The sequence below is a fragment of the Haliotis cracherodii genome, unplaced genomic scaffold (genome assembly GCF_022045235.1).
Source record: "Haliotis cracherodii isolate W230 unplaced genomic scaffold, xgHalCrac1.p SCAF_28, whole genome shotgun sequence".
NCBI classification, from domain to species: domain Eukaryota; kingdom Metazoa; phylum Mollusca; class Gastropoda; order Lepetellida; family Haliotidae; genus Haliotis; species Haliotis cracherodii.
The window spans coordinates 2612948-2637787 of record NW_027266284.1 but is presented as its reverse complement, the minus strand read 5'-3'; the positions used below and the strand labels follow the sequence as shown (position 1 = coordinate 2637787).

Here is a 24840-nt window from a genome sequence, read left to right as displayed (position 1 = left end):
TCCATTGCTTGGTGTATCTGTTGGCAGTCTGATCATGGCCTGTGCTGACCCCATTGCTTGGTGTATCTGTTGGCAGTCTGATCATGGCCTGTGCTGACCCCATTGCTTGGTGTATCTGTTGGCAGTATGATCATGGCCTGTGCTGACCCCATTGCTTGGTGTATCTGTTGGCAGTCTGATCATGGCCTGTGTCGACTCCATTGCTTGGTGTATCTGTTGGCAGTCTGATCATGGCCTGTGTCGACTCCATTGCTTGGTGTATCTGTTGGCAGTCTAATTGTGGCCTGTGCTTACTCCATTGCTTGGTGTATCTTTTGGCAGTCTAAATGTGGCCTCTCCTGACTCTATTGCTTGGTGTATCTGTTGGCAGTCTGATCATGGCCTGTGTTGACTCTATTGCTTGTAACTGATTTAACTGATTTTTCCACCAGCAAGTGTGGCCTCAGGCCTAAGGTTGTGGTATGAAGTCAGGAGATGTTATATTGGGTCATGATATCACTTGTTCAGCCATGTGGTATTCCAGAATCTCTCAGTGATTTGACATGACTTTACAAATGACGAGATAGTACAGCTTAGTTTTCAATAGTGAAACTATTAGGGATGGAAGTTAATGTGATATATCACTTTTTCAAGTTGGTTATATGTGATATTTTTTCTCCACTTCTCCCCAGTCAAGATGGTCAGGTTTATGCACACACTCATCCAGACACAGCGACACACTCACAGACACACTCACAGACAAACTCACAGACACACACACATACATTTGCTTCTTGTAAAAATGTATTTGTAAAAAAAATGAAATTCAATAAATACATGTTTGAAATAAATTGTGTTTACTTTTACTGTGCATGAAGCAATAGGTACAGCAAATGTATTTCTCCTAACACCAGATATGATCTATCGATTTTCAAACTGATGACCTTTGTTTTGTACTGGAGATATAGGGCAGTTGTTAGCCTAGAGGTTAAAGCATTGTCTCTTCAAGCTGATGACCTTTGTTTTGTACTGGAGATATAGGGCAGTTGTTAGCCTAGAGGTTAAAGCATTGTCTCTTCAAGCTGATGACCTTTGTTTTGTACTTGAGATATAGGGAAGTTGTTAGCCTAGAGGTTAAAGCATTGTCGCTTCAAGCTGATGACCTTTGTTTTGTACTTGAGATATAGGGCAGTTGTTAGCCTAGAGGTTAAAGCATTGTCTCTTCAAGCTGATGACCTTTGTTTTGTACTTGAGATATAGGGCAGTTGTTAGCCTAGAGGTTAAAGTGTTGTCTCTTCAAGCTGATGACCTTTGTTTTGTACTTGAGATATAGGGCAGTTGTTAGCCTAGAGGTTAAAGCGTTGGCTCTTCAAGCTGATGACCTTTGTTTTGTACTTGAGATATAGGGAAGTTGTTAGCCTAGAGGTTAAAGCATTGTCTCTTCAAGCTGATGACCTTTGTTTTGTACTTGAGATATAAGGCAGTTGTTAGCCTAGAGGTTAAAGCATTGTCTCTTCAAGCTGATGACCTTTGTTTTGTACTTGAGATATAAGGCAGTTGTTAGCCTAGAGGTTAAAGCGTTGGCTCTTCAAGCTGATGACCTTTGTTTTGTACTTGAGATATAAGGCAGTTGTTAGCCTAGAGGTTAAAGCATTGTCTCTTCAAGCTGATGACCATTGTTTTGTACTTGAGATATAGGGCAGTTGTTAGCCTAGAGGTTAAAGCATTGTCTCTTCAAGCTGATGACCTTTGTTTTGTACTTGAGATATAAGGCAGTTGTTAGCCAAGAGGTTAAAGCATTGTCTCTTCAAGCTGATGACCTTTGTTTTGTACTTGAGATATAGGGCAGTTGTTAGCCTAGAGGTTAAAGTGTTGTCTCTTCAAGCTGATGACCTTTGTTTTGTACTTGAGATATAGGGCAGTTGTTAGCCTAGAGGTTAAAGCGTTGTCTCTTCAAGCTGATGAAGAGTAGCTCATTGTAGTGGTGTATCCTCTGAAAATGTTGGACTGGCATCTGGCGTCTGGCATCTTGCACCAACATGACACTGATTTTCAATATTGACACTAGGACTGCCTTGGACCAAAAGTTTCGCATCTAGTGTGTATGTGCTTGAATGTACAGCCTGTAAGTAATAGTGTTTGGACCAGACAAACCAGTGATATCCCATGGGCAATGTCAATACTTTTTGGGAATGATGACACAAAATCACCAAGCATGACAACCATTTTTAGTTCAGTCCCACCTTGCAACAAATACAGGTTACCCCCAGTGCCTATTCTATCCTGGAATCTCCACAGAATAACCGATAAAAGAAGATACAGAAAGCCAAATGTCATGACAGGAACCCTGAAAATGTATTTCTATGTATTGGCATTAGTTTTGTCTACCTTAATTCACTGTCATTAGTATCTCATGGAGATGTAGCTTTGTAGAGGTTTGCCCTCCCCTTGGTGTGTTGTTCTTCTAAATGTAATTTTATCATGCATCCATACAATTCTCAGATTGGATTATTTCAACAGAGTAAACCTGAAAACATGACATGGATTATTCCTTTTTTAATGAGATGGCATAGTTTTTCACTTTCACATAGCTGTCAGTGTTCAAAATCAGAAATGCCACCAGGACCCAGACTTTAAAAGATGCAGGCATTGACTATACTCGCGAGGCCCTCATTAAAAGAAACTGGAACAAAACCATGGAAATGAATTTCAGGCCATAAGAACTCATAGAACTTAAAAACTACGGCCGACAGGAGATCTACCTGCGCCTTCATAGGCTTATGCTAGTTTTTCTCGAATGGAAAACAGAACATATTCTTCTTTGTATTTACAGTGGTTTGTCACTAACATCACTGTAACTAACTAATGCTCTTTTGAAATAATCCAATTTGAGAATTTCGCGTTTTATATCACAATCCAACATGTTATCAAGGACTTTTCGTGAGCACACTATGGTTCCCCCTGCTCTGCCTTTTATAATGTAGAGGTCAGGTCGGTAAGGTGACACTGAAGTGGTGGTAATATGTTTTATATTAAAAAAGGAGAATAATTCAGTTCCAGACATGAAAGAGGAAACGTATTATTATGAATGATAGCCAAGGTGTAACGTATTCAACAGATGTCGGGAGTAGTGTAAACTCTTACGGACATTGAATCAATCGTTAGATATAACCATGCATTGTGAAACAACATAACCTTATGGATAAATTTAACGTATAGTTAACACTGATTTAACAAGGTTAACTCGTTAACAAGGCTTTGAACTCCTGGTCCGAGGAGGTCAAAATGGCCGACACGATAAACTTGACCGGAGAGACTTCCAAAGTTGTTAATGAATAGGTTGATAACTTGGACGAGCTTTGAAAGGTGATTACAAAGACGGATATTACTGAGGTTAATTCGTAGAATGCTGTAGACTGTCACTGTCAGCCTAGATAGTTTGGATGTGCCTTTCATCGTTACTTCACAAGGATGGGTCGTTGCGAGGATATACTTCACAAGGATGGGTCGTTGCGAGGATATACTTCACAAGGATGGGTCGTTGCGAGGATATACTTCACAAGGATGGGTCGTTGCGAGGATATACTTCACAAGGATGGGTCGTTGCGAGGATATTCGTGAACGGACATGCACTCAAACTCTCCGACGTTTCTCAATGCATTCCAAACCGCCGAGTTCAAGATTAAAGGGTCTTAATGAAACTTCATATTGAAAAAAATATTTCATGATAAAACTTTGTTTAACGCTCTCTTAACGATTCACCCAAACGATACGAAAGGGTGTACGCATTTTAGTAAGAATGTTTTGTTATGGCAAGGCGAATACAAACATATTGACATCAATTCTAAAAAGAATATTGGCATTGTGCGTGTCTCAGTTCCTGACTGTTGTGAATGCTATGTGTAAGGCGAATAACGTGTCATTCTCTGATTCAGGCAGATCCGTTATATGCTTGCATCCAAAGAAACAAGTATGTGGCCTAATGTATTCGTGGGATTGGCAAATGCGAGTATCCTGGACATGTGTAACCTTCCCGATTAAAGCCAATATCAAGTATAATTGTGGACATGAGGGCAAACAATGTTTTCATTGTAAATGTGATAAATCACCATTACGTCATACCTCATTGATCAGTACCCAATACCTGCTGGTTGCTAGGTAACGGGTATCACGAAGCTCACACAGCCTATTGAAAACCTGTCACACTTATGAAAGCGATAAATTTTGAGATATGAATAGCTTTGTATTAGGAAATGTCTCAAAGAATGGCATTTGAAGTATGAAACCAGCTTGTTATAATCGTGGAAGTCTCGTTGGATCATTTTGGACCTTGGCGAACTGAATATGCACGCTGGTCTGCTACAGATAATGGCTACAGGACCGGCTACAGATAATGGCTACAGGGGTTCGTTGCTGACAGTTGGCAAATGTTTCCATAGATTTGAAAGCAATACACGAGATTGTTTACGTTTCCTAATACTGGCACGTGCTGCAAAGGTCCGCTTTCTTATCAGTAAATTGTTTGTGCGAAGTAGTTAACACTGACGGGAGCCACACCACCAGTACTATTCGAAAAAAAAGAAACTTATGCCCAACTTGGTCACGTGTTAGGTTTGTTGGTCTCTTGTTTTGTTTGTTGCTTATAGCCGCACTCAGCAATATTTCAGCTATATGACGGCGATCTGTAAATAATGGACCAGACAATCAAGTGATTGACATCATGATCCCGTTAGTCACCTCTTACGGCAAGCATGGGTTGCTGAAGGCCAGTTCTAACCCGGATCTTCACGGGTCTGTTGGTCTGTGACTCAGTCAGGCGTTATATTGACAATTACGTGTTGATGGCCGCCGACATCGACCTTACTTACCGAGTCGACAAAAGAACATATTCATTATATCATTGAAACGTCTTTTTATTTGGACACTCGCTTCCAGAAAGTCTTTCTTTATTACAGAGGACACGGAGAACACTAGACTACAATACAAGACCACTCCCCACATGGCGATATAGCAAGAACGGGTGATGGTGTTGGGTAGACTAACATTTAGTCTCTGAAATCTTATATCACACAATATCCTTCTTGACTCTAAAAATAAAATAAAAATTCCCTATGCTGATTTGAGCTGGCTGGACTTTCTAGATTATTTTGTTTTCATAAAATAAATGTATTCCACGGTCATGTTGCAGGACTAGGTGTCGGGCTATATCCAACAATAACATGGAGTAGGGTAGTCGCTATGCAGAGTAGTGGCCCTTGGGCCCCCATAAACATTTGATCGTCAGTTCGAATCCCGGTCCGCTCCTATTATGTTTTTAGGTCTGTCTGCACCATACCCATGCTCGTGGGTTTCACAAAAGTAGAAAACGCCTTACACCTGCATCACTTCGAGCTTTTCTGACACATTAAACTGACTCGTCGTGATATAACTTGAAAACCCATCAAGGCGGCGTTAAACTCAACTCTGTCACTCTATCCATCAATAATAAAGCTGATGGCCCAGCACCTGATCTCTAATCACAAGAAATGTGTAAAAATTCCGATATATACACTGTGTACAGATGCGCTGCACGTACACGTGCACAAGGTGATATATGGATGAGGTACAAGTAATACAATGGGGAAGTGGTAACGTTATCGGCTGCTCAAGGTACAATGTTATACTTCTTGGCTTCGAGTGGCATTGTTTTGGAGGCGGTATCTGTATTGCTTTGTCTCCCGTCGGTCACGTGGACGTTCCTATGACAGCTATGGAGCCAGGTGAAGAGAGTTACTTCAATATCGTTTCACCACCGACAGCTGCAGTTAAATCACAATTTGGGATGGCATGTCGAGATAATGACCTATTTTACTGTAGATTACATGCTATCTGTAAATTCCACTTACATTTTATCGTCTACATCAAAATGAATGTAAATATGCTTATTTTTATTCCCGACTGTGGCGTCAAAAACAAACAAACAAACAAACAAACAAAACAACGCCATACCTGTTCATTTACCATTTGTTATGTTCAGTCAATGAAACACGCATTTGAATTAAAAATACACCGATCACTTCGACGTGCTTCCGATAAAGGGAAGCAAAAGTCCCCTGCGGTCAGTGAAATTTGGTAAAATATACAAGTGACAGTCCTTCCCATGTATATTGCGGCTTTGCAAAAGAACGTTATCTAAAATGATATAGACTTCGGTGGTACTAAATATAAACCGGTATTTCACCAATGATTTCATTAAGAAGTCGATCGGGTATCCAGAGAGTTTATGAGAAGTTTTAGTGATAAATTACGCTCGTTAGACATGCACATATTTCTATCGTGGACATATTGGGATCTTTATGGAATGTTTCCCATCTCGTAGATCAAAGACAGCATGGGGCTCTGTTGGGGTGCGGGATTCATGACCACGTTGTGATTAATGAGAAACAGCAGCATTTCGTTAGCGAAGCTGACCTTTCATGAAAAGCACCGGCTATAGTAGAAATGTGTTATTTTATGAATTTTTTTATTAGCCATGCTGTCACACAATTCTGAAAGAAATTTGTAAAATTGAATATCTTTGCCCTTAACAAAAGACATCATCTCAGATTTTAGCAACGGTTGTGATGTCTTTTTGTCCACCAAAGGTCGGTGGGGTAGCCTAGTGGTTAAAGCGTTTGCTCGTCACCCCTAAGGCCCTGGTTGGATTCTCTACGTGGGTAGTGCGAGTGAAGCATATTGCTGGTGTCTGGCGTCATGATATTGCCGAAAACCAAACTCACTCATTCCATACTCGAAAACATTTCCCTTTTAAATAATTCGCCAAGATCCGGTGATCGGGGGTCCGATCTGGCTGATATATACTGTTCAAAACGCCGTTAAAACCAATTCACTCATTCACCACTAATGAGTGTGCTGCCGACTTGTATCCTGTACATATTCTACATAGCGCACATGCATTTAATGTTGTGACTGGTCCAGATTATTTACGGACCGCCGTCATATAGCTGGAATATTGTTGAGTGCGGCGTTAAACAACAAACAAACAAACAATCATTTCTTCTGTTGATGTGTAAATGTATCGTTATTGTTGTTGTTCATACATCTTTCAATATATGATAAACACCATAAGACGGCAATCGTGTCAGTCTTGCCTGATACACCCATCTCATTCTATTACTCTACTATACGTGTGCAATATTCCAGATATATAACGATGACCTCTAAATAATCGAGCATGGACCAGACTATCAGGTGATAGATATTATAAGCTAAGCCACACGTTGTCGGGGCACAGGGACACGCAAGTCATCGGTTCTGACCAAACCTTTAAGTCGCCGCTTACGACCAGCATGGGATGCTGTGTTAACTGACCCCCAGACAAACAAGGTCATACCCTCTCGACAATACGTACACTTGACCTAGTTGCTTTGACCTACAGGCTAACTAGGTGATACCCACTCTTGACCTAGTTGTGTTGACCTACATGACAACTCGACAGTACGTACTCTTGACCTAGTTGCGTTGACCTACAGGCTAACTAGGTGATACCCACTCTTGACCCAGTTGTGTTGACCTACGGGCTAACTCGACAATACGTAATCTTGACCTCGTTGTGTTGACCTGCATGCTTACTTGACAATACGTACTCTTGACCTAGTTGTGTTGACCTGCATGCTTACTTGACAATACGTACTCTTGACCTAGTTGTGTTGACCTGCATGCTTACTTGACAATACGTACTCTTGACCTAGTTGTGTTGACCTGCATGCTTACTTGACAATACGTACTCTTGACCTAGTTGTGTTGACCAACACACTAACTCAATTATTACTTGAATGCAGAGGTTCTTTAATTACATTGACTTTTTCCTACCTTGGCGCCAAAAGGCTGAGCTGATATACATAAAGTTTAAGATCAACACATACATTAAATTTCAAATTTCTTTAACCTGTCAGCGGCAAACGCAATTCGCTCTTGAAAGTTGTTCACACAGCTTCTGGCAAAACATGTAACGCTTCCGTTCAGAGCATTACCAAGAACAGACAGGACACGCCCACCCTTTTCGCGAACACCTGATGTCATCACTGATTTTCAGTAATCCCTTCATATACTATTCATCACTTGTTTGCCTTTTACGCCTACTGGAATCTGTTTCGGCAGATAATCGAGATTGTTATTCTCTGGCTATGACGTTTCATATTTCGGCCTTGCATGTTATTTTAAGTGTTCAATTGGCAGACAGTCATGTGGTACCTGTACAAGATAATTTTGGCACTTTGAGCGTTCACTAATTACTATTACTAATGGCGGCTTTTATAGATGGAAATGCTTACACACCCACAGATCTAATCAATGGCCGCCGTCTGTAGACAGCTCCACCTGAACCGTGCCTCATGTAGAGAGGCTCCAACAGTGTTACAGAGAAGGGGGTGACTGGCATCTAGCTACCGGAAGGCTACAGTTCGCCCTGTATTGGGAGGGATCTACAAGGGGAGCGCCGTGTCCCCAGATATAACTACATACCTAACCTAGTCGTTCAGTGTGTTGTTCATACCTACCGTTACGTATCAATTACTTATGTGTCGGGGGACAAATAATCCACGTCTCTTTATGTGTGACAGGCCTGATAACGGTGACGGAATTGTAACAGGAGGTGAACTGCAGTGATCCCAGAGTAGAACGACAGGGCCACACGTGACCTTGTATTCATATATTGAAGGTAGCTTCTGGCCATGACAGTTTCCGTGGGTCTGAAGGATGTGGGAGACAGGGTAGCGCTCCTCGGGTAGGGATGACGTCTGTGTCTCTCGCCACCAGCTCAAGTAAGTATATCACCTTCTTGCCAACGCAAGTCGCATGTACGTTTTTATTTGGAAGGTATTAATGTTTTAGTTATATACAATACCAACGGGTGGCACCTATTACTTAGGTATAGTATACAGTGCTATACCCATGGGCTGACATGTCATCTGCTGAATGAGGTCGTTCCGTTGAAAGAGATGTTCATGCATAGCGAAAGTATGTGATTTAACTATGTTCGTTCTAAGTGAAACCACCCGGATTAACGACTAACTGTTGTGGAGTAATGTATATGAGACTGGTATCCAAACTGACAGGATTTCACTGCTAATGGTATTTGGAGAATGTATGCAGGCAGTTCAAATTAATTTGAAATTGGAGAAAAACTAATGGAGATAGGTAATCTAAACAAGGCTTTTATGTTTCATACTTTTGTAAATGAAAACGAGGCCAGCTCGGAATGAACATTCAGTCTGTCTTATTCTGAGGACAGATTTTTCAGTTTTCCTTCAAAATGTACATGGATGAGAGTTCGAGGTAACGATTATTGATTTGACGCGGATTTGATAACCGAAGTGACTTGAAATTCATTGAACGATTTACCAAAATAGTTTATCCATTGTAAATAAAATGCTGTAGAAACTGTTATGACATGCGCTCTTGTATACGTATTTCTAACGGACGTGTGGAGCCGACTTGTCCTGACGCTCAACTCTTTGAGGTATCCACAGCTTATATGACATCCGGGGACCGAACAACATTAGAATCATCCCTGATTAGCAAAGATTTTTATACGGCCCATGGAGTTTAATATTTAATTCTTAATTATCATTTGTATCAACATATTTAGCACAAGGGCAATGATAACAAACTACCCTTTCATTTAATCACTTTACAATAACATCATAAGCAATGTGCGTGAATCTGTTCCAGCTGAACACGGTCTACACAGACTACAGCAATGGGCATGCCTCCACTTGTATTGGCAATGTGTATTCTGGTACGTATGTAGTTAAACATTACCAAACCAGGCAGATGCTAGGAATGTCAGTTATAAGCTCACAAACTGAAATAGAATCTACTGTTCCCGTGAAGCATGACATTTACCTGGACACTTAGTGAAACATGACATTTGCCTGTACACTTCGTGAAACATGACATTTACTTCACAACTTCGTGAAAGATGACATTTACTTGTACACTTCATGAACCCTGTCATTTACGTGTACACTTCGTGAAACATGACATTTACCTGTACACTTCGTCAAACATGACATTTACCTGTACACTTCGTGAAACATTACATTTACCTGTACACTTCGTCAAACATGACATTTACCTGTACACTTCGTGAAACATGCCGTTTACGATACACTTCGTTAAACATAACATTTACCTGTAAATTTCGTGAAACATAACATTTACCTGTACACTTCGTGAAACACGACGTTTACCTGTACACTTCGTGAAACATGACATTTACCTGTACACTTCGTGAAACATGACATTTACCTGTACACTTCGTGAAACATGACATTTACCTGTACACTTCATCAGACATGACATTTACCTATACACCTCGTGAAACATGACATTTACCTGTACACTTCGTGAAACATGACATTTACCTGTACACTTTGTCAAACATGACATTTACCTGTACACCTCGTGAAACATGACATTTACCTGTACACTTCGTGAAACATGACATTTACTTGTACACCTCTCGAAACATGACATTTACCTGTACACTTCGCCAAATATGATATTTACTTGTACACTTAGTAAAACACGTTCTTTACGCGTTCTATAATGTTAGCAATGATTCAATTTCAGTTAAACTTAGAGAGACAGTACACATTGTCCGAGGTGCAGCTTGATACAGTCAGTCCCCCCATGCTGTGCAGAAACCGGGACGGCCTCCAGCCTCTCTACGTGTACACAATATACTCATGTGTAGAATGCTATTGGTACTTATTTTTGGAGGGTGGCAAACTGAACGTGTCATGTGGAGGTCTGTGCCTCAAGTCTTCCTCCGAATCGACCGTGCGGCCCCACCCAGACGACCACCACGCCATGGGCATAGTGTGTTCGACGTTGTCGGCGACTAACTGCACGTGGTGGACGTCCTGCTGCAGTGACGCCGCTGCATGCTGTCAGCAAGAACAGAAGTCCCGCCAGGTCCAAGATGGCAGCTTTTGTCCTATGACATGGGACGGCTGGTCATGTGTTGCCGAGACACCTGCAGGGATTACGGCGGAAATAAAATGTCCTGACTTCATACCATCGTCTAGACCAGAAGGTGAGCACAAGACTGAGATAACGTGTAAGACTGTTTATCACACTGACTTCGGCTGCCGTACATGCCTAACATTCTGAAATGCAGTTCCTACTGCTTCACCCGCTGAAGACGTTGAACCATCTTTGTTTAAACCTGTATGGACTGCTGCTCATTGAGTTTCTATACCACTACATCTGAACAGCCCTGACACCCCACTGATTGTATGAGTTTAGTTTATCGCTGCATTGGGCAATATTCAAGCTTGATGTAGGGAAACCCGATGAGATGATGCATGTCGTTGACGACTACCACTTTGGTGAAACCCACAAGCAAGGATAAAGTACTGACAAACCTAGAAACATAATCAGGGCGAATCTGGGATTCGAACCCACGTTTCTAGCATGCCTTGGGTATGCAGCTCTGCTAAGGGAATTGTAGGGCCTGATCCATCAAGTGCCCCATTTACCGAAGAAGGGTTTCATGAGAGTAATTAAAGCTTTTGAGTTATGTATGAAAGGCTTTATATATCATAAGTACAGTATTAGGGATGTTGCCGGGGGGCGAAATAAACTATTCCAAGGCTACATGTACATACCCGACATAACCTAAAGTGGAATTTGTTAAAGCTCGAGCACACAGGAAGTGCACATCTAACGGCACCTGGTGGCGGAAACCCGCGAGCAACACGGAGTGGACTGACTACTCATCCTGCATAGAGCTTGACCTTAATGTGAGTGACAAGACTTCTCGTCCTGCATAGAGCTTGACCTTAATGTGAGTGACAAGACTACTCATCCTGCATAGAGCTTGACCTTAATGTGAGTGACAAGACTTCTCGTCCTGCATAGAGCTTGACCTTAATGTGAGTGACAAGACTACTCATCCTGCATAGAGCTTGACCTTAATGTGAGTGACAAGACTACTCATCCTGCATAGAGCTTGACCTTAATGTGAGTGACAAGACTTCTCGTCCTGCATAGAGCTTGACCTTAATGTGAGTGACAAGACTTCTCATCCTGCATAGAGCTTGACCTTAATGTGAGTGACAAGACTACTCGACCTGCATAGAGCTTGACCTTAATGTGAGTGACAAGACTACTCATCCTGCATAGAGCTTGACCTTAATGTGAGTGACAAGACTTCTCGTCCTGCATATAGCTTGACCTTAATGTGAGTGACAAGACTACTCATCCTGCATAGAGCTTGACCTTAATGTGAGTGACAAGACTTCTCATCCTGCATAGAGCTTGACCTTAATGTGAGTGACAAGACTACTCATCCTGCATAGAGCTTGACCTTAATGTGAGTGACAAGACTACTCATCCTGCATAGAGCTTGACCTTAATGTGAGTGACAAGACTTCTCGTCCTGCATAGAGCTTGACCTTAATGTGTGTGACAAGACTTCTCGTCATGCATAGAACTTGACATATAGGTTAGTGACAAGACTTTTGGTCCTGTATAGAGTTTTTTCCTTAATTTGAGTGACAAGACTTCTCGTCCTGCATAGAGCTTGACATTACGCTTAGTGACAAGACTTCTCAACCTGTATAGAGCTTTCTCCTTAATGTGAGTGACAAGACTTCTCGTCCTGCATAGAGCTTGACATTAATGTGAGTGACAAGACTTCTCGTCCTGCATAGAGCTTGACCTTAATGTGAGTGACAAGACTTCTCGTCCTGCATAGAGCTTGACCTTAATGTGAGTGACAAGACTACTCGACCTGCATAGAGCTTGACCTTAATGTGAGTGACAAGACTACTCATCCTGCATAGAGCTTGACCTTAATGTGAGTGACAAGACTTCTCGTCCTGCATATAGCTTGACCTTAATGTGAGTGACAAGACTACTCATCCTGCATAGAGCTTGACCTTAATGTGAGTGACAAGACTTCTCATCCTGCATAGAGCTTGACCTTAATGTGAGTGACAAGACTACTCATCCTGCATAGAGCTTGACCTTAATGTGAGTGACAAGACTACTCATCCTGCATAGAGCTTGACCTTAATGTGAGTGACAAGACTTCTCGTCCTGCATAGAGCTTGACCTTAATGTGTGTGACAAGACTTCTCGTCATGCATAGAACTTGACATATAGGTTAGTGACAAGACTTTTGGTCCTGTATAGAGTTTTTTCCTTAATTTGAGTGACAAGACTTCTCGTCCTGCATAGAGCTTGACATTACGCTTAGTGACAAGACTTCTCAACCTGTATAGAGCTTTCTCCTTAATGTGAGTGACAAGACTTCTCGTCCTGCATAGAGCTTGACATTAATGTGAGTGACAAGACTTCTTGACCTGTATAGAGCTTTCTCCTTAATGTGAGTGACAAGACTTCTCGTCCTGCATAGAGCTTGACCTTTAGGTGCGTGACAAGACTTCTCGTCATGCATAGAGCTTGACCTTAATGTGAGTGACAAGACTTCTCGTCCTGCATAGAGCTTGACATTAAGCTTAGTGACAAGACTTCTCGTCCTGCATAGAGCTTGACCTTAATGTGAGTGACAAGACTTCTCGACCTGTATAGAGCTTTCTCCTTAATGTGAGTGACAAGACTTCTCGTCCTGCATATAGCTTGACCTTTAGGTGAGTGACAAGACTTCTCGTCATGCATAGAACTTGACCTTAATGTGAGTGACAAGACTTCTCGTCATGCATAGAACTTGACCTTAATATGACACGAAATATGAACTTCCTTGTCTGTGCATGCACCTGTCCCACTGGACGTTCTGTTGTAGTCTGTGCATGCACCTGTCCCACTGGACGTTCTGTTGTAGGGGGAGACCGCCACCCAGATCGTGGCCATCGTGTGTGACGCACTCAGCATCCTGTTTCTGATTCCCGCTATCGCCATATTCACGGGATTCAGGTGAGCAATAGCCATATTCATGGTGTACAGGTGAACTATTTTGATAACCTAAGAAATTAAGACTTAAATATGTCGCACGAATACGTCCAAATTTATTCGGTGGCAAAAAAACAAGAAGAAGAATTGACAGTATTTGTGAAAGTCGTGCATTTTGCCACAACGACTTTGGGCTACGTAGACCGAAGTGCACGTGCAAAAGTACTTTATAAAACTGGTGATACGGCACGTCATGAATACTTCAACCAACAGCACCAAGACCTTACGCCACGTTTATCCGCTACACAGAGTAAGAGGGTCGTTGGTATGGCGAAAAAGGAGCATGCATGCCTCCATTGCATGCACGTTTGGACGCTACTGGAACACAGGCTCAGTCGACAGACACTGTATAGGAGAGTAAGAGAGCACGTCGCTGAGAGATGTTAACACAGGATGACATTGGCCAGACGAGTTCGACGTTGGCAAGTGCGTGTTTCTTTGTACATACATGATGGTCGGCAGCAAGTATACAAACTAGCAGGTGAACGTTTAGCGCCAAATCGTTCAACCATTGGTAGCATTATGGCTTGGGTTGAGGGGTGTTCATTCAGCAACAACTACGTGGCACTGTCTTCCAGAAAGAAAATGCGAGATCGCATACGGCAAGGCTCACATGCGTAATTTTACTTTTCGCCCTAACCGGTATGTTCTCATGATATGAACCCAATCGATCAATTATAGGATCACCTTAACCGACAGATCAGAAGACGACCAGCGTCACCAATCAACCGTCAAGAACTGGAACAATGTCTCCATAGGGAATGACAGCGGACTATCCCCAACGTCATCCGACGTTTAACGTACTCGTGTTCAGGCGTACATTAATTCACAAAGTGGACTCACTCGGTATTAAGTTGGTTTTGAATGTGCTTTCAGAGATTTTAAAGCCATGTCGAACCGTGATATTGTGAACCATTTGTGTTTGCCAGGCGTAAAGATTTGTTTGGATAACACGGTCAGCTTTACATATCATGTTATACACAGCTCAAATGAAATAGATTCATATTGAGAATATGATTTTGCTTTTATTTCATAGTCTTTCAAACTCTTGGTATACTTTCTTTTGGACAGTTTATAAAACATGCACATAACGTCACTATGACGCTCCACACAAAGCAGAGGACATTGCTTCGTAAAAAGAATGTGAAGCACATGCCCTTAGATGTTGTTAACGTGGGTAGCACTAGACACATTAGGCAGATCTGGTCACGTCACAATAACCATACACTACCCAAAACGTCTCACCATGACGTAACCAATCGTATCTAATGAGGATGCTATGCCACGCCACGAATTGAAGATGTTCTGTAGAGATCCATCCTGAAACCTGACTCCAAGTCAATGTATCCATTGCAGACTGCTGCGCTGCCACCGCCACATCAAGCTGCACACCAACCTGTGTGTGGCCCTGCTGCTGAAGTCCATCACCTCAATGCCGATGGAGAAGCTTGTGTACTACGACAGCTTATTTACAGAGCAGAGCAAGACGTTCCAGCAGACCAATCAGGTGAGCCGATGAATGTATGCGCTTGTACAGTTCGCTCTATCTGGACACTGACTCAACTCTAGGCTGTCAACGCCGGGTTGAACGTCGTGTTTGAACTGTATTTCAGTTGTGTCCCGTGTCAGCTTAACGCCAGAGGACGCATACAAGTTAAGTGTGACCCATTCCCAAAACGTCAGGGTATTGCGACGACAAACGAAGAATAATCATCAGGGTATCGTTTGAATCCGAACTCACAGTGATACTGTTCTTGCATGCCTAAGGGAAACAACTCTTTACAGCAACTACCGTAGTCATAATGTAATGACTGCCCCGTTAGGGTATAGAACGTTCCTGACATACATAGATGTTGGCACATATATAGGTAAACACTGATCCGGTGTATGTCTGTCAGTGTCCTGCGTATATCTGTCAGTGAACCGTGTACATCTGTCAGTGTCCTGTGTATATATGTCAGTGTCCTGCGTATATATGTCAGTGTCCTGTGTACATCGGTCAGTGAACCGTGTACATCTGTCAGTGTCCTGTGTATATCTGTCAGTGTCCTGCGTATATCTGTCAGTGTCCTGTGTATGTCTGTCAGTGTCCTGTGTATGTCTGTCAGTGTTCTGTGTATATCTGTCAGTGTTCTGTGTATGTCTGTCAGTGTCCTGTGTATATCTGTCAGTGTCCTGCGTATATCTGTCAGTGTCCTGTGTATGTCTGTCAGTGTCCTGTGTATGTCTGTCAGTGTCCTGTGTATGTCTGTCAGTGTTCTGTGTATGTCTGTCAGTGTTCTGTGTATGTCTGTCAGTGTCCTGTGTATATCTGTCAGTGTCCTGCGTATATCTGTCAGTGTCCTGTGTATGTCTGTCAGTGTTCTGTGTATGTCTGTCAGTGTCCTGTGTATATCTGTCAGTGTTCTGTGTATGTCTGTCAGTGTCCTGTGTATATCTGTCAGTGTCCTGTGTATGTCTGTCAGTGTCCTGTGTATGTCTGTCAGTGTTCTGTGTATGTCTGTCAGTGTCCTGTGTATGTCTGTCAGTGTCCTGTGTATGTCTGTCAGTGTCCTGTGTATGTCTGTCAGTGTCCTGTGTATGTCTGTCAGTGTCCTGTGTATATATGTCAGTGTTCTGTGTATATCTGTCAGTGTCCTGTGTATATCTGTCAGTGCCCTGTGTATGTCTGTCAGTGTCCTGTGTATATATGTCAGTTTTCTGTGTATATATGTCAGTGTTCTGTGTATATATGTCAGTGTTCTGTGTATATATGTCAGTGTTCTGTGTATATATGTCAGTGTCCTGTGTATGTCTGTCAGTGTCCTGTGTATATATGTCAGTGTTCTGTGTACATCTGTCAGTGTTCTGCGTATGTCTGTCAGTGAACCATGTATATCTGTCAGTGTCCTGTGTATGTCTGCCAGTGTCCTGTGTATGTCTGTCAGTGTCCTGTGTATGTCTGTCAGTGTCCTGTGTATGTCTGTCAGTGTCCTGTGTATATATGTCAGTGTTCTGTGTATGTCTGTCAGTGTTCTGTGTATGTCTGTCAGTGTTCTGTGTATATCTGTCAGTGTCCTGTGTATGTCTGTCAGTGTCCTGTGCATATCTGTCAGTGTCCTGTGTCTGTCTCTGTTAGTATCATGTGTAAGTCTATGGGCCTTCAGTGTCCTGTGACAGTATCCTGTATTTGCAGGTGGGATGTCGGGTCCTCAACGTCCTTGATCTCCTGTTTCACATGTGTCCCGTGTTCTGGATGCTGTGTGAAAGCTTCTACCTCACCTGGCTAATGATTCGGTCGTTCCAGCAACTTACATCCGTCATCGGGTTCTATACATTTGGCTGGGGTACCAGTATATATCATTGCAAACAGCAAATCGACCTCTCCTTTCAAGACATAGGAATACAGTATGAGTTAGTGGTCAACGCTCTATACATGTACCCTGTCTTCATAAGCAGCAAACCTAATGAATACATATAACCCGTCAAACATGTTCACGCAGTACGTTTGTCAAGAAAACTCCAACGAATATATTTGTATTGATTACAAAGGTTAAGATTTCTACAGTGAATCACGACTTTATTTTACAGGGTTACCAATACTGATAGTCGTAATCTACGTCTTCTTGAAAACACAGGTGGACGCAGACAGGTAAGACGATAACAGTTCCCGACAGTGGTCAAACACGCACGACATGACTATGGGACGCAATGTAGGACAAACGTTCAGGCCGCATTGTAAGACTAACTGTGTGAATGAGTGAGCGTGTGGGTGGAAGGGTGTGTTAGCGAGTGTCCGCCCCCCCCCCCCCCCCCCCCTTACAGGCATAAGGCATACATACTGCCATGTGATATATTAATACTTTCTTTGTTTTGAAGTACAGTTTTAGTTTGGATAATTAATAGCTATCGATATTAATCGATCAATTCTTTTTGTACAGTCGGCATATACAAATGTATTGTGTCTTGTAATGTATTTATCTGCATATGGTTAGGTCTTCCGTTTCAGTCCCTGTTGGCTCACCAGCCCTCTAGGTCTGGACTGGGTTGTCTACGGACCATCGTTAGTCTGTATCGCGGTAAGTTAGATGTAGCAGAGATAGTTCTCTTCATACATCCATGTCGCCCTGTTGAATAGTAATGACGCTCTTCCCCCCCCCCCCCCCCAAAAAAAATCACTAACCAGTGCTGGATAAAAGCGGTTGGACTTGCTTTTTCAAAATTAAACGGGGGCCATGGGTGGCCCAGTCGTCTAAGGCGCCGCGATTTGCTGTGCAGAGTTGCGTCCCTTGGACATGCCAGAAACCTATGATTGTGGGTTCGAATCCCGGTTCGCCCCGATTATGTTTCTAGGTTTGTCAGCACCATACCCGTGCTCGTGGGTTTCACCGGAGTGGTAAACGTCTGAGACCTGCATCATTTCGGGCTTTCCTCCCACATTAAGCTGGCACGCCGTGCTATAACTGGAATAATGTTAAAAGCGGCGTTAAACCCAACTCACTCACTCACTCAAAATTAAATGCCTTCGGTGATCTGTACATATGGCTGCCCTGTGTTATGTAATCCTAGAACGGACATTGTCGCCCTTCCAAAACCAAGAAGAAATAGGACAGTATTAACCAAAGCAGGACAATGCGCGACACTTTTCCCTTAGACATTCTTCAAAGTTAATATACGTAGCGTTATCGCATTGTTACCATTTCTAATATGTGTAAGAAAGGCGAACGGTAAGGTAGACTGTATTGAGAGAGTACATATATATGCATGTAACCGACTACTGGGAGTTAAAATCAACACTCCAAATGCAATGGTTTGTTTTGAAACAGGTAGATTATCTCTATTGTTAAATGCACAGGAGAAAATGATGAAATACTGGTTGCGACTATTACAAATGCATTCCCATAGATATTCAAAACAATGTTATGATATGATGGTGATGTAGGAGAGTCGCGGAATTGTAAACTGGATATCGTCTATTAAGAAATGTGTTAATGAACTTGGTTTTGGACATGTATAGAAAAGTCAAAACGTAGAATATCCCGATCAATTTATTCAAATATTCACTCAAAGGATACATGCACGTAAAGTCAGAAACGGAACGATATACTTCTGTTATCACCCAAATGTGAATACTATGTAATGTTCAAGACCCAACTTACAAGACTTACTTACGCCTTACAAAACCAAGAATAAATGTGACAATATTAACCAAGGCACAACAACGCGCGACACTTTTACCTGAGGTCGAAAGGGCAACAACAGGACAAGTTATATGTCGCATTATCGCAATGTTGAACCATCTAAAATGTGTACGAAAGGCGATTAAATGGGAGACAATGCGACATGTTGATTGTCTTTTCGTACTCCCATGATTCTCAAGTACCAATGACAATATGGGTTGCTTTTTTTCAAATGAAAACAAATCTTTCTGTTGAAAATTCTTCATATGTTGTTATTGTTATTGTCGATAGGTTTGTCACCACCATACCCGTGGGTTTCACCAAAGTGGTAAACTTTGTGAGACAAGCATCACTTCGGGCTTTCCTCCCACATCAAACTGACACGCCGTGATATACAACTGAAATACTATTTAAATCGCCGACTGAAAACTCACTCACTTTATTGTCGGTGTCATTTTCATAAGCCAACGCGTCTTTATAACAGGAAACAAACCCTTGGTATTTGTATTTCGTGTAATTCCGGTCTCCAAGAACTTTAATAATCAGTGAGAGGGAAATCTCGGCCCAGTCGTACTAAGTGGCGCAACATGCATATTTGCGTCCCCTTGGCGTTCCAAAAACCTATGATCGTGGGTTCGAATCCCAACACAATACCAATAGTTGTGGGTATCGCCTTTAGTGCTTTAGTCTGAGACCTGTACCATTTTGGGCCGACAACCAGCATTAAGTAAGATACCTTATCGAATATTTACATGTAGAGTTCTAGATCACAGTTCATAAGTATCAAATATTTGCTTACAGATAAATCTGCTGTTATTTCTTATTATCCTGAAAACCCTTTTCACCCTTCGACGTCATCCGAGGGAACCAAGCAACTTCAGGTAAACCCCCTTCACTTGTGTTGAATGACATGTCTTATGTAGGAAGGTAAACCACCTTCACTTGTGTTGAATGACATGTCTTATGTAGGAAGGTAAACCACCTTCACTTGTGTTGAATGATATGTCTCATGTAGGCAGGTGAACCCCCTTCACTTGTGTTGAATGACATGTCTTATGTAGGCAGGTAAACCCCCTTCACTTGTGTTGAATGATATGTCTCATGTAGGCAGGTAAACCACCTTCACTTGTGTTGAATGATATGTCTTATGTAGGCAGGTAAACCCCCTTCACTTGTGTTGAATGATATATCTTATGTAGGAAGGTAAACCCCCTTCATTTGTGTTGAATGATATGTCTTATGTAGGCAGGTAAACCCCCATGACTTGTGTTGAATGATATGTCTTATGTAGGAAGGTAAACCCCCTTCACTTGTGTTGAATATGTCTTATGTAGGAAGGTAAACCCCCTTCACTTTTGTAGGATGATATGTCTTATGTACGCAGGTAAACCCCCTTCACTTGTGTTGAATGATATGTCTTATGTAAGGAGGTAAACTCCTTTGCCCGTGTTGAATATGTCTGATGTAGGCAGGTAAACCCCTTCATCTGTTTTGAATGATATACCTGGTACAGGCAGGTTACCCCCTCAACAGATATATACTTGAACGCCCGTGCACATTGATTGTATATTGAAGATGGTCCATGTACGTTGTGTGTAGGGTATGTTGAAGAATGCCTGTGTACAGTGTGTGTGTATGTTGAAGAATGCCTGTGTACAGTGTGTGTGTATGTTGAAGAATGCCTGTGTACAGTGTGTGTGTGTGTATGTTGAAGAATGCCCGTGTACAGTGTGTGTATGTTGAAGAACGCCTGTGTACAGTGTGTGAGTATGTTGAAGAATGTCCGTGTACAGTGTGTGTGTGTTGAAGAACGCCTGTGTACAGTGTGTGAGTATGTTGAAGAATGTCCGTGTACAGTGTGTGTGTATGTTGAAGAACGCCTGTGTACAGTGTGTGAGTATGTTGAAGAACGCCTGTGTACAGTGTGTGTGTGTGTATGTTGAAGAATGCCCGTGTACAGTGTGTGTGTGTATGTTGAAGAATGTCCGTGTACAGTGTGTGTGTATGTTGAAGAATGCACGTGTACAGTGTGTGTGTATGTTGAAGAATGCCTGTGTACAGTGTATGTGTATGTTGTAGAAAGCCTGTGCACAGCGCGTGTATGTTGAAGAACGCCTGTGTACAGTGTGTGTGTGTATGTTGAAGAATGCCTGTGTACAGTGTGTGTGTATGTTGAAGAATGCTTGTGTACAGTGTGTGTGTGTGTATGTTGAAGAATGCCTGTGTACAGTGTGTGTGTATGTTGAAGAATGCCCGTGTACAGCGCGTGTATGTTGAAGTGTGTGTGTTTGTATTGAAGAATCCCCGTGTACAGTGTGTGTATGTTGAAGAACGCCTGTGTACAGTGTGTGTGTGTGTATGTTGAAGAATGCCTGTGTACAGTGTGTGTCTGTGTTGAAGAATGCCCGTGTACAGTGTGTGTGTATGTTGAAGAATGCCCATGTACAGTGTGTGTGTATGTTGAAGAATTCCTGTGTACAGCGCGTGTATGTTGAAGAACGCCTGTGTACTGTGTGTGTGTGTATGTTGAAGAATGCCTGTGTACAGTGTGTGTGTATGTTGAAGAATGCCTGTGTACAGTGTGTGTGTATGTTGAAGAATGACCTTGTACAGTGTGTGTGTATGTTGAAGAATGCCTGTGTACAGTGTGTGTGTATATTGAAGAATGCCTGTGTACAGAGCGTGTCTATATTGACAAATGACGGTGCACCGTGTGTATATTGAAGAATACCTGTGTACAGTGTGTGTGTCTATATTGAAGAATGCCTGTGTACACAGCGGGTGTGTGTATGTTGAGGATGGTCCATGTACGTTGTGTGTATGTATACTGAAGAATGCCTGTGTACAGAGTGTGTGTGTATTGAAGATGGTCCATGTATGTTGTGTGATGTGTTTCCAGGAAGGCTCTGAAAGCGACTGTCATCCTCATCCCGTTGTTTGGCCTGCAGCAGTTTTGCATCATCTATAGCCCTGCTGACACTGTACCCGGCTTCATCGTTTACAACATGGCACGTGCAATTATCATCCACTCTCAAGTGAGTTAACAGTGTTGGTGTACGGTGCTCCTCATGCAGTAGATCAGGGCTTACTTACAACTGATTCAACAGTTGGCGTGCAGGATTATCACTACACAAAAACAACATATATGGAGAAGAAAACGTATATCTTCACATGAATCTAATTCCATTAGTGATGTATAAACATGTAAAGCAAACTAGCACGCCAATGTATTTCACGGTTTACTGTAATACGTATTGCATGTGAACCATATGATGCATATTCAGTGATATATCGGCAAATCTGTAAATTAGTAAGAGATAGGGTTGATGCTGTGGATACACAATGCCTCTTTTAGACAGTCGTCAAATGCCACAAATGTTATATCTGGGATTACACTTTCCTTGTAAAGTAGCTTCAATTCTTGCACTGTTTGGGGTTGAATCCCATTTGTGCGCTGGTGAATAGGTCTGTGTAGGTTTGAATCCCGGACAGGACTCAACCAAAAAAATACTAGAATTCAAACTTTGCTTTTGTAACATAGGGTTGATGTTTTCATGATTTATGTTTCTTAAATAAACTTCACATATATTACTTTCGTTGTAGGTTAGTTATGGAAATAAGCCTTGGAGAGCAAGTTAAAGCAAGTTACGTAGCACCTCAAAGGGTCCGGTACCTTGCCAATTGTGTCAAGTTATTCTGAATTACACATTAAGTGAACTTAAATATCAAGGACTAATGTTTATTTTTTGTTTTCAGGGCCTTTTGGTGGCTCTCTTATTCTGTTTCCTTAACACTGAGGTAAGAGCAATAGGTTCAATAGAACTGTTAGACAATGCTACATTTATATCAGAACTACGAAACAATACCTTCTGTCACCACCAACATGTTGACCCTGTGCTTGGTGTGTTGTGTCCATCAGGTTCATGGTCATATCAACATGGTCTGGAAGCGGTGGCATAATCAGTCCCGACAAAACTCACACAGGAATACGGCCACCTTGACCTCAGCTTCTTTGTCATCCCAAAGAACATCCCTTCCAGAAATTGAGGGTTTGGCAGTTGTCATGAAGAGCCAGAATGGGCGTGTGAAGAACGATGCTTTGACATCAGAATCCATTGTCATCAACGACCCGAGTGTCACTGGTCAGACTTCAACACAAACTGATCAATTCTAAGGCTAACAAGCGAACTGGTGCACTGTGTTATGCTGCATACAATCCAGACATTTAACCAGCATTGCTGTACTTGTGCTGACAACCTTCATGCTCTGACCTCATCTTGTGGTGACAGGTAGACAGTGGTGTTGGGGAAGTTTACACATTCCCGATAAACAATCACATGTTGTCCTGATAACTAATGCAACTAAGCTTTGTTATTTGAATATGAAGTATTGTCCTCATGCATGATTATACAGCTGATAAAATGCTGCCGAGTGCCATTTAGTTTAACGTTGCCCTTTGTTCCTTAACTGTTTTACTGCACATTTGTGGCATCCTTTTCATCAAGGCATGGGCTATAGGAGCATGTACCATCTAACATTTGCTTTTGAAATTAAATATAATGTGTTGCTGTGTGTGTTATCCTTTACTCCTAATTGACAAATGAGATATACCCATTTATGGTATCATGAACGTAACCTATATATGCACCACTGAAAGATGAGATATCGAACGTCACCGTTCTTTCCCCTGCTTGTATGATCTGACCAATGGTGTCAATGTGTGACCTGGCTGATTGTGTGTTGTTTGACAGGAATCATGAAACAAACTTCATTCACTCATTAGATACCAAATTTGTCTCAAAACAATTCAAATAAACAAATCCATAAATATGACTTTCCACTGCTGAGTGGCATTTTGAACTTGAGCATTATTATTGTTGGGAACACCTACAAAGTGTTCGGTCTCCATCAACTCGGCAATAACACTTGAGGACATGCTACACAACCACACTGACTGCAATTAATGAACTCTGCACAAACCTTGAAGTACTTGTGAGGGGAGTGGGAGCAGGGGTCCAAGGGCTGGAACAGGACTGGTGGCCATATAAGGGAGTTAACTGACATAGTCCAGTTTCCACACTTGCCGAACTAGGCTGCAATTTCGGAGTTATATTTTGACCTGACTAATTAGTCTATGCATAGTCCAATCAAAATTATGAAAATGACATCCGAGTCGTAAACAACATAGCAACTGCCTTGCAGAGTTTGGTCGACTGTAGGACTGGCAAGGCATGTGTACTGTCAACTACATGTATGTATCAAGAGATATTTTCCAAATCTTTTCATATTTTTACTCAAGGTGATAAAGTGATTTGATGCACTTCACAAGTTGGGACCCAGTTTAAACAACATAGATTTTGATTATCAGCGAGATCGTATTGACTGGTCGCCGCCATTTTGTTTGAACATATGACAGATGGAATCTCATTGGTTAATAAGAGGTACATAGAATGGACATAACTTGTTATACCCACTGATGGTTCTACGATTAAGCCACAAAATTTCAGCCCAGTTCAGCATGGGTGGGAACTGGTCTTTTACAGTGAGTTAACTCCCTTGCCATGGGTGAGATGATAAGTCACAGGCAGGGATTTTGGTTATATGGACAGAAGCTGAGAAACGTTAACTCTAAAGCCATGAACAAATCAGAGTCTTGTTATGTTCTCATTATGGAGGTACCTTAGACCTTGGGTCCTACTCAGCTAAAGACCTGTCTTGGTCAAATAATTCACATTTTGTG

General features: G+C 42.0%; 1 protein-coding gene across 1 annotated transcript; it reads left to right on the top strand.

Annotated features, from left to right (window-relative positions):
* Window positions 1-9718: 9718 nt before the first annotated feature.
* LOC139473402 (calcitonin gene-related peptide type 1 receptor-like) lies at window positions 9719-23289 on the top strand. The gene is made up of 12 exons (XM_071255971.1): window positions 9719-9757; window positions 10594-11059; window positions 11665-11768; window positions 13814-13905; window positions 15298-15448; window positions 17117-17267; window positions 17512-17572; window positions 17930-17999; window positions 19902-19981; window positions 22000-22135; window positions 22857-22898; window positions 23020-23289. Exons 1-12 carry the CDS (start codon window positions 9719-9721, stop codon window positions 23272-23274), a joined length of 1647 nt encoding a protein of 548 aa, XP_071112072.1. The 3' UTR covers window positions 23275-23289.
* The last annotated feature ends 1551 nt before the right edge of the window (window positions 23290-24840 follow it).

Coding starts and splice junctions, on each gene's coding strand:
- LOC139473402 (XM_071255971.1), top strand. CDS start 9,719: ATGGGCATGCCTCCACTTGTATTGGCAATGTGTATTCTG. Junction 9,758..10,593: donor TATTGGCAATGTGTATTCTG/GTACGTATGTAG, acceptor ATTCAATTTCAG/TTAAACTTAGAGAGACAGTA. Junction 15,449..17,116: donor CGTTCCAGCAGACCAATCAG/GTGAGCCGATGA, acceptor CTGTATTTGCAG/GTGGGATGTCGGGTCCTCAA.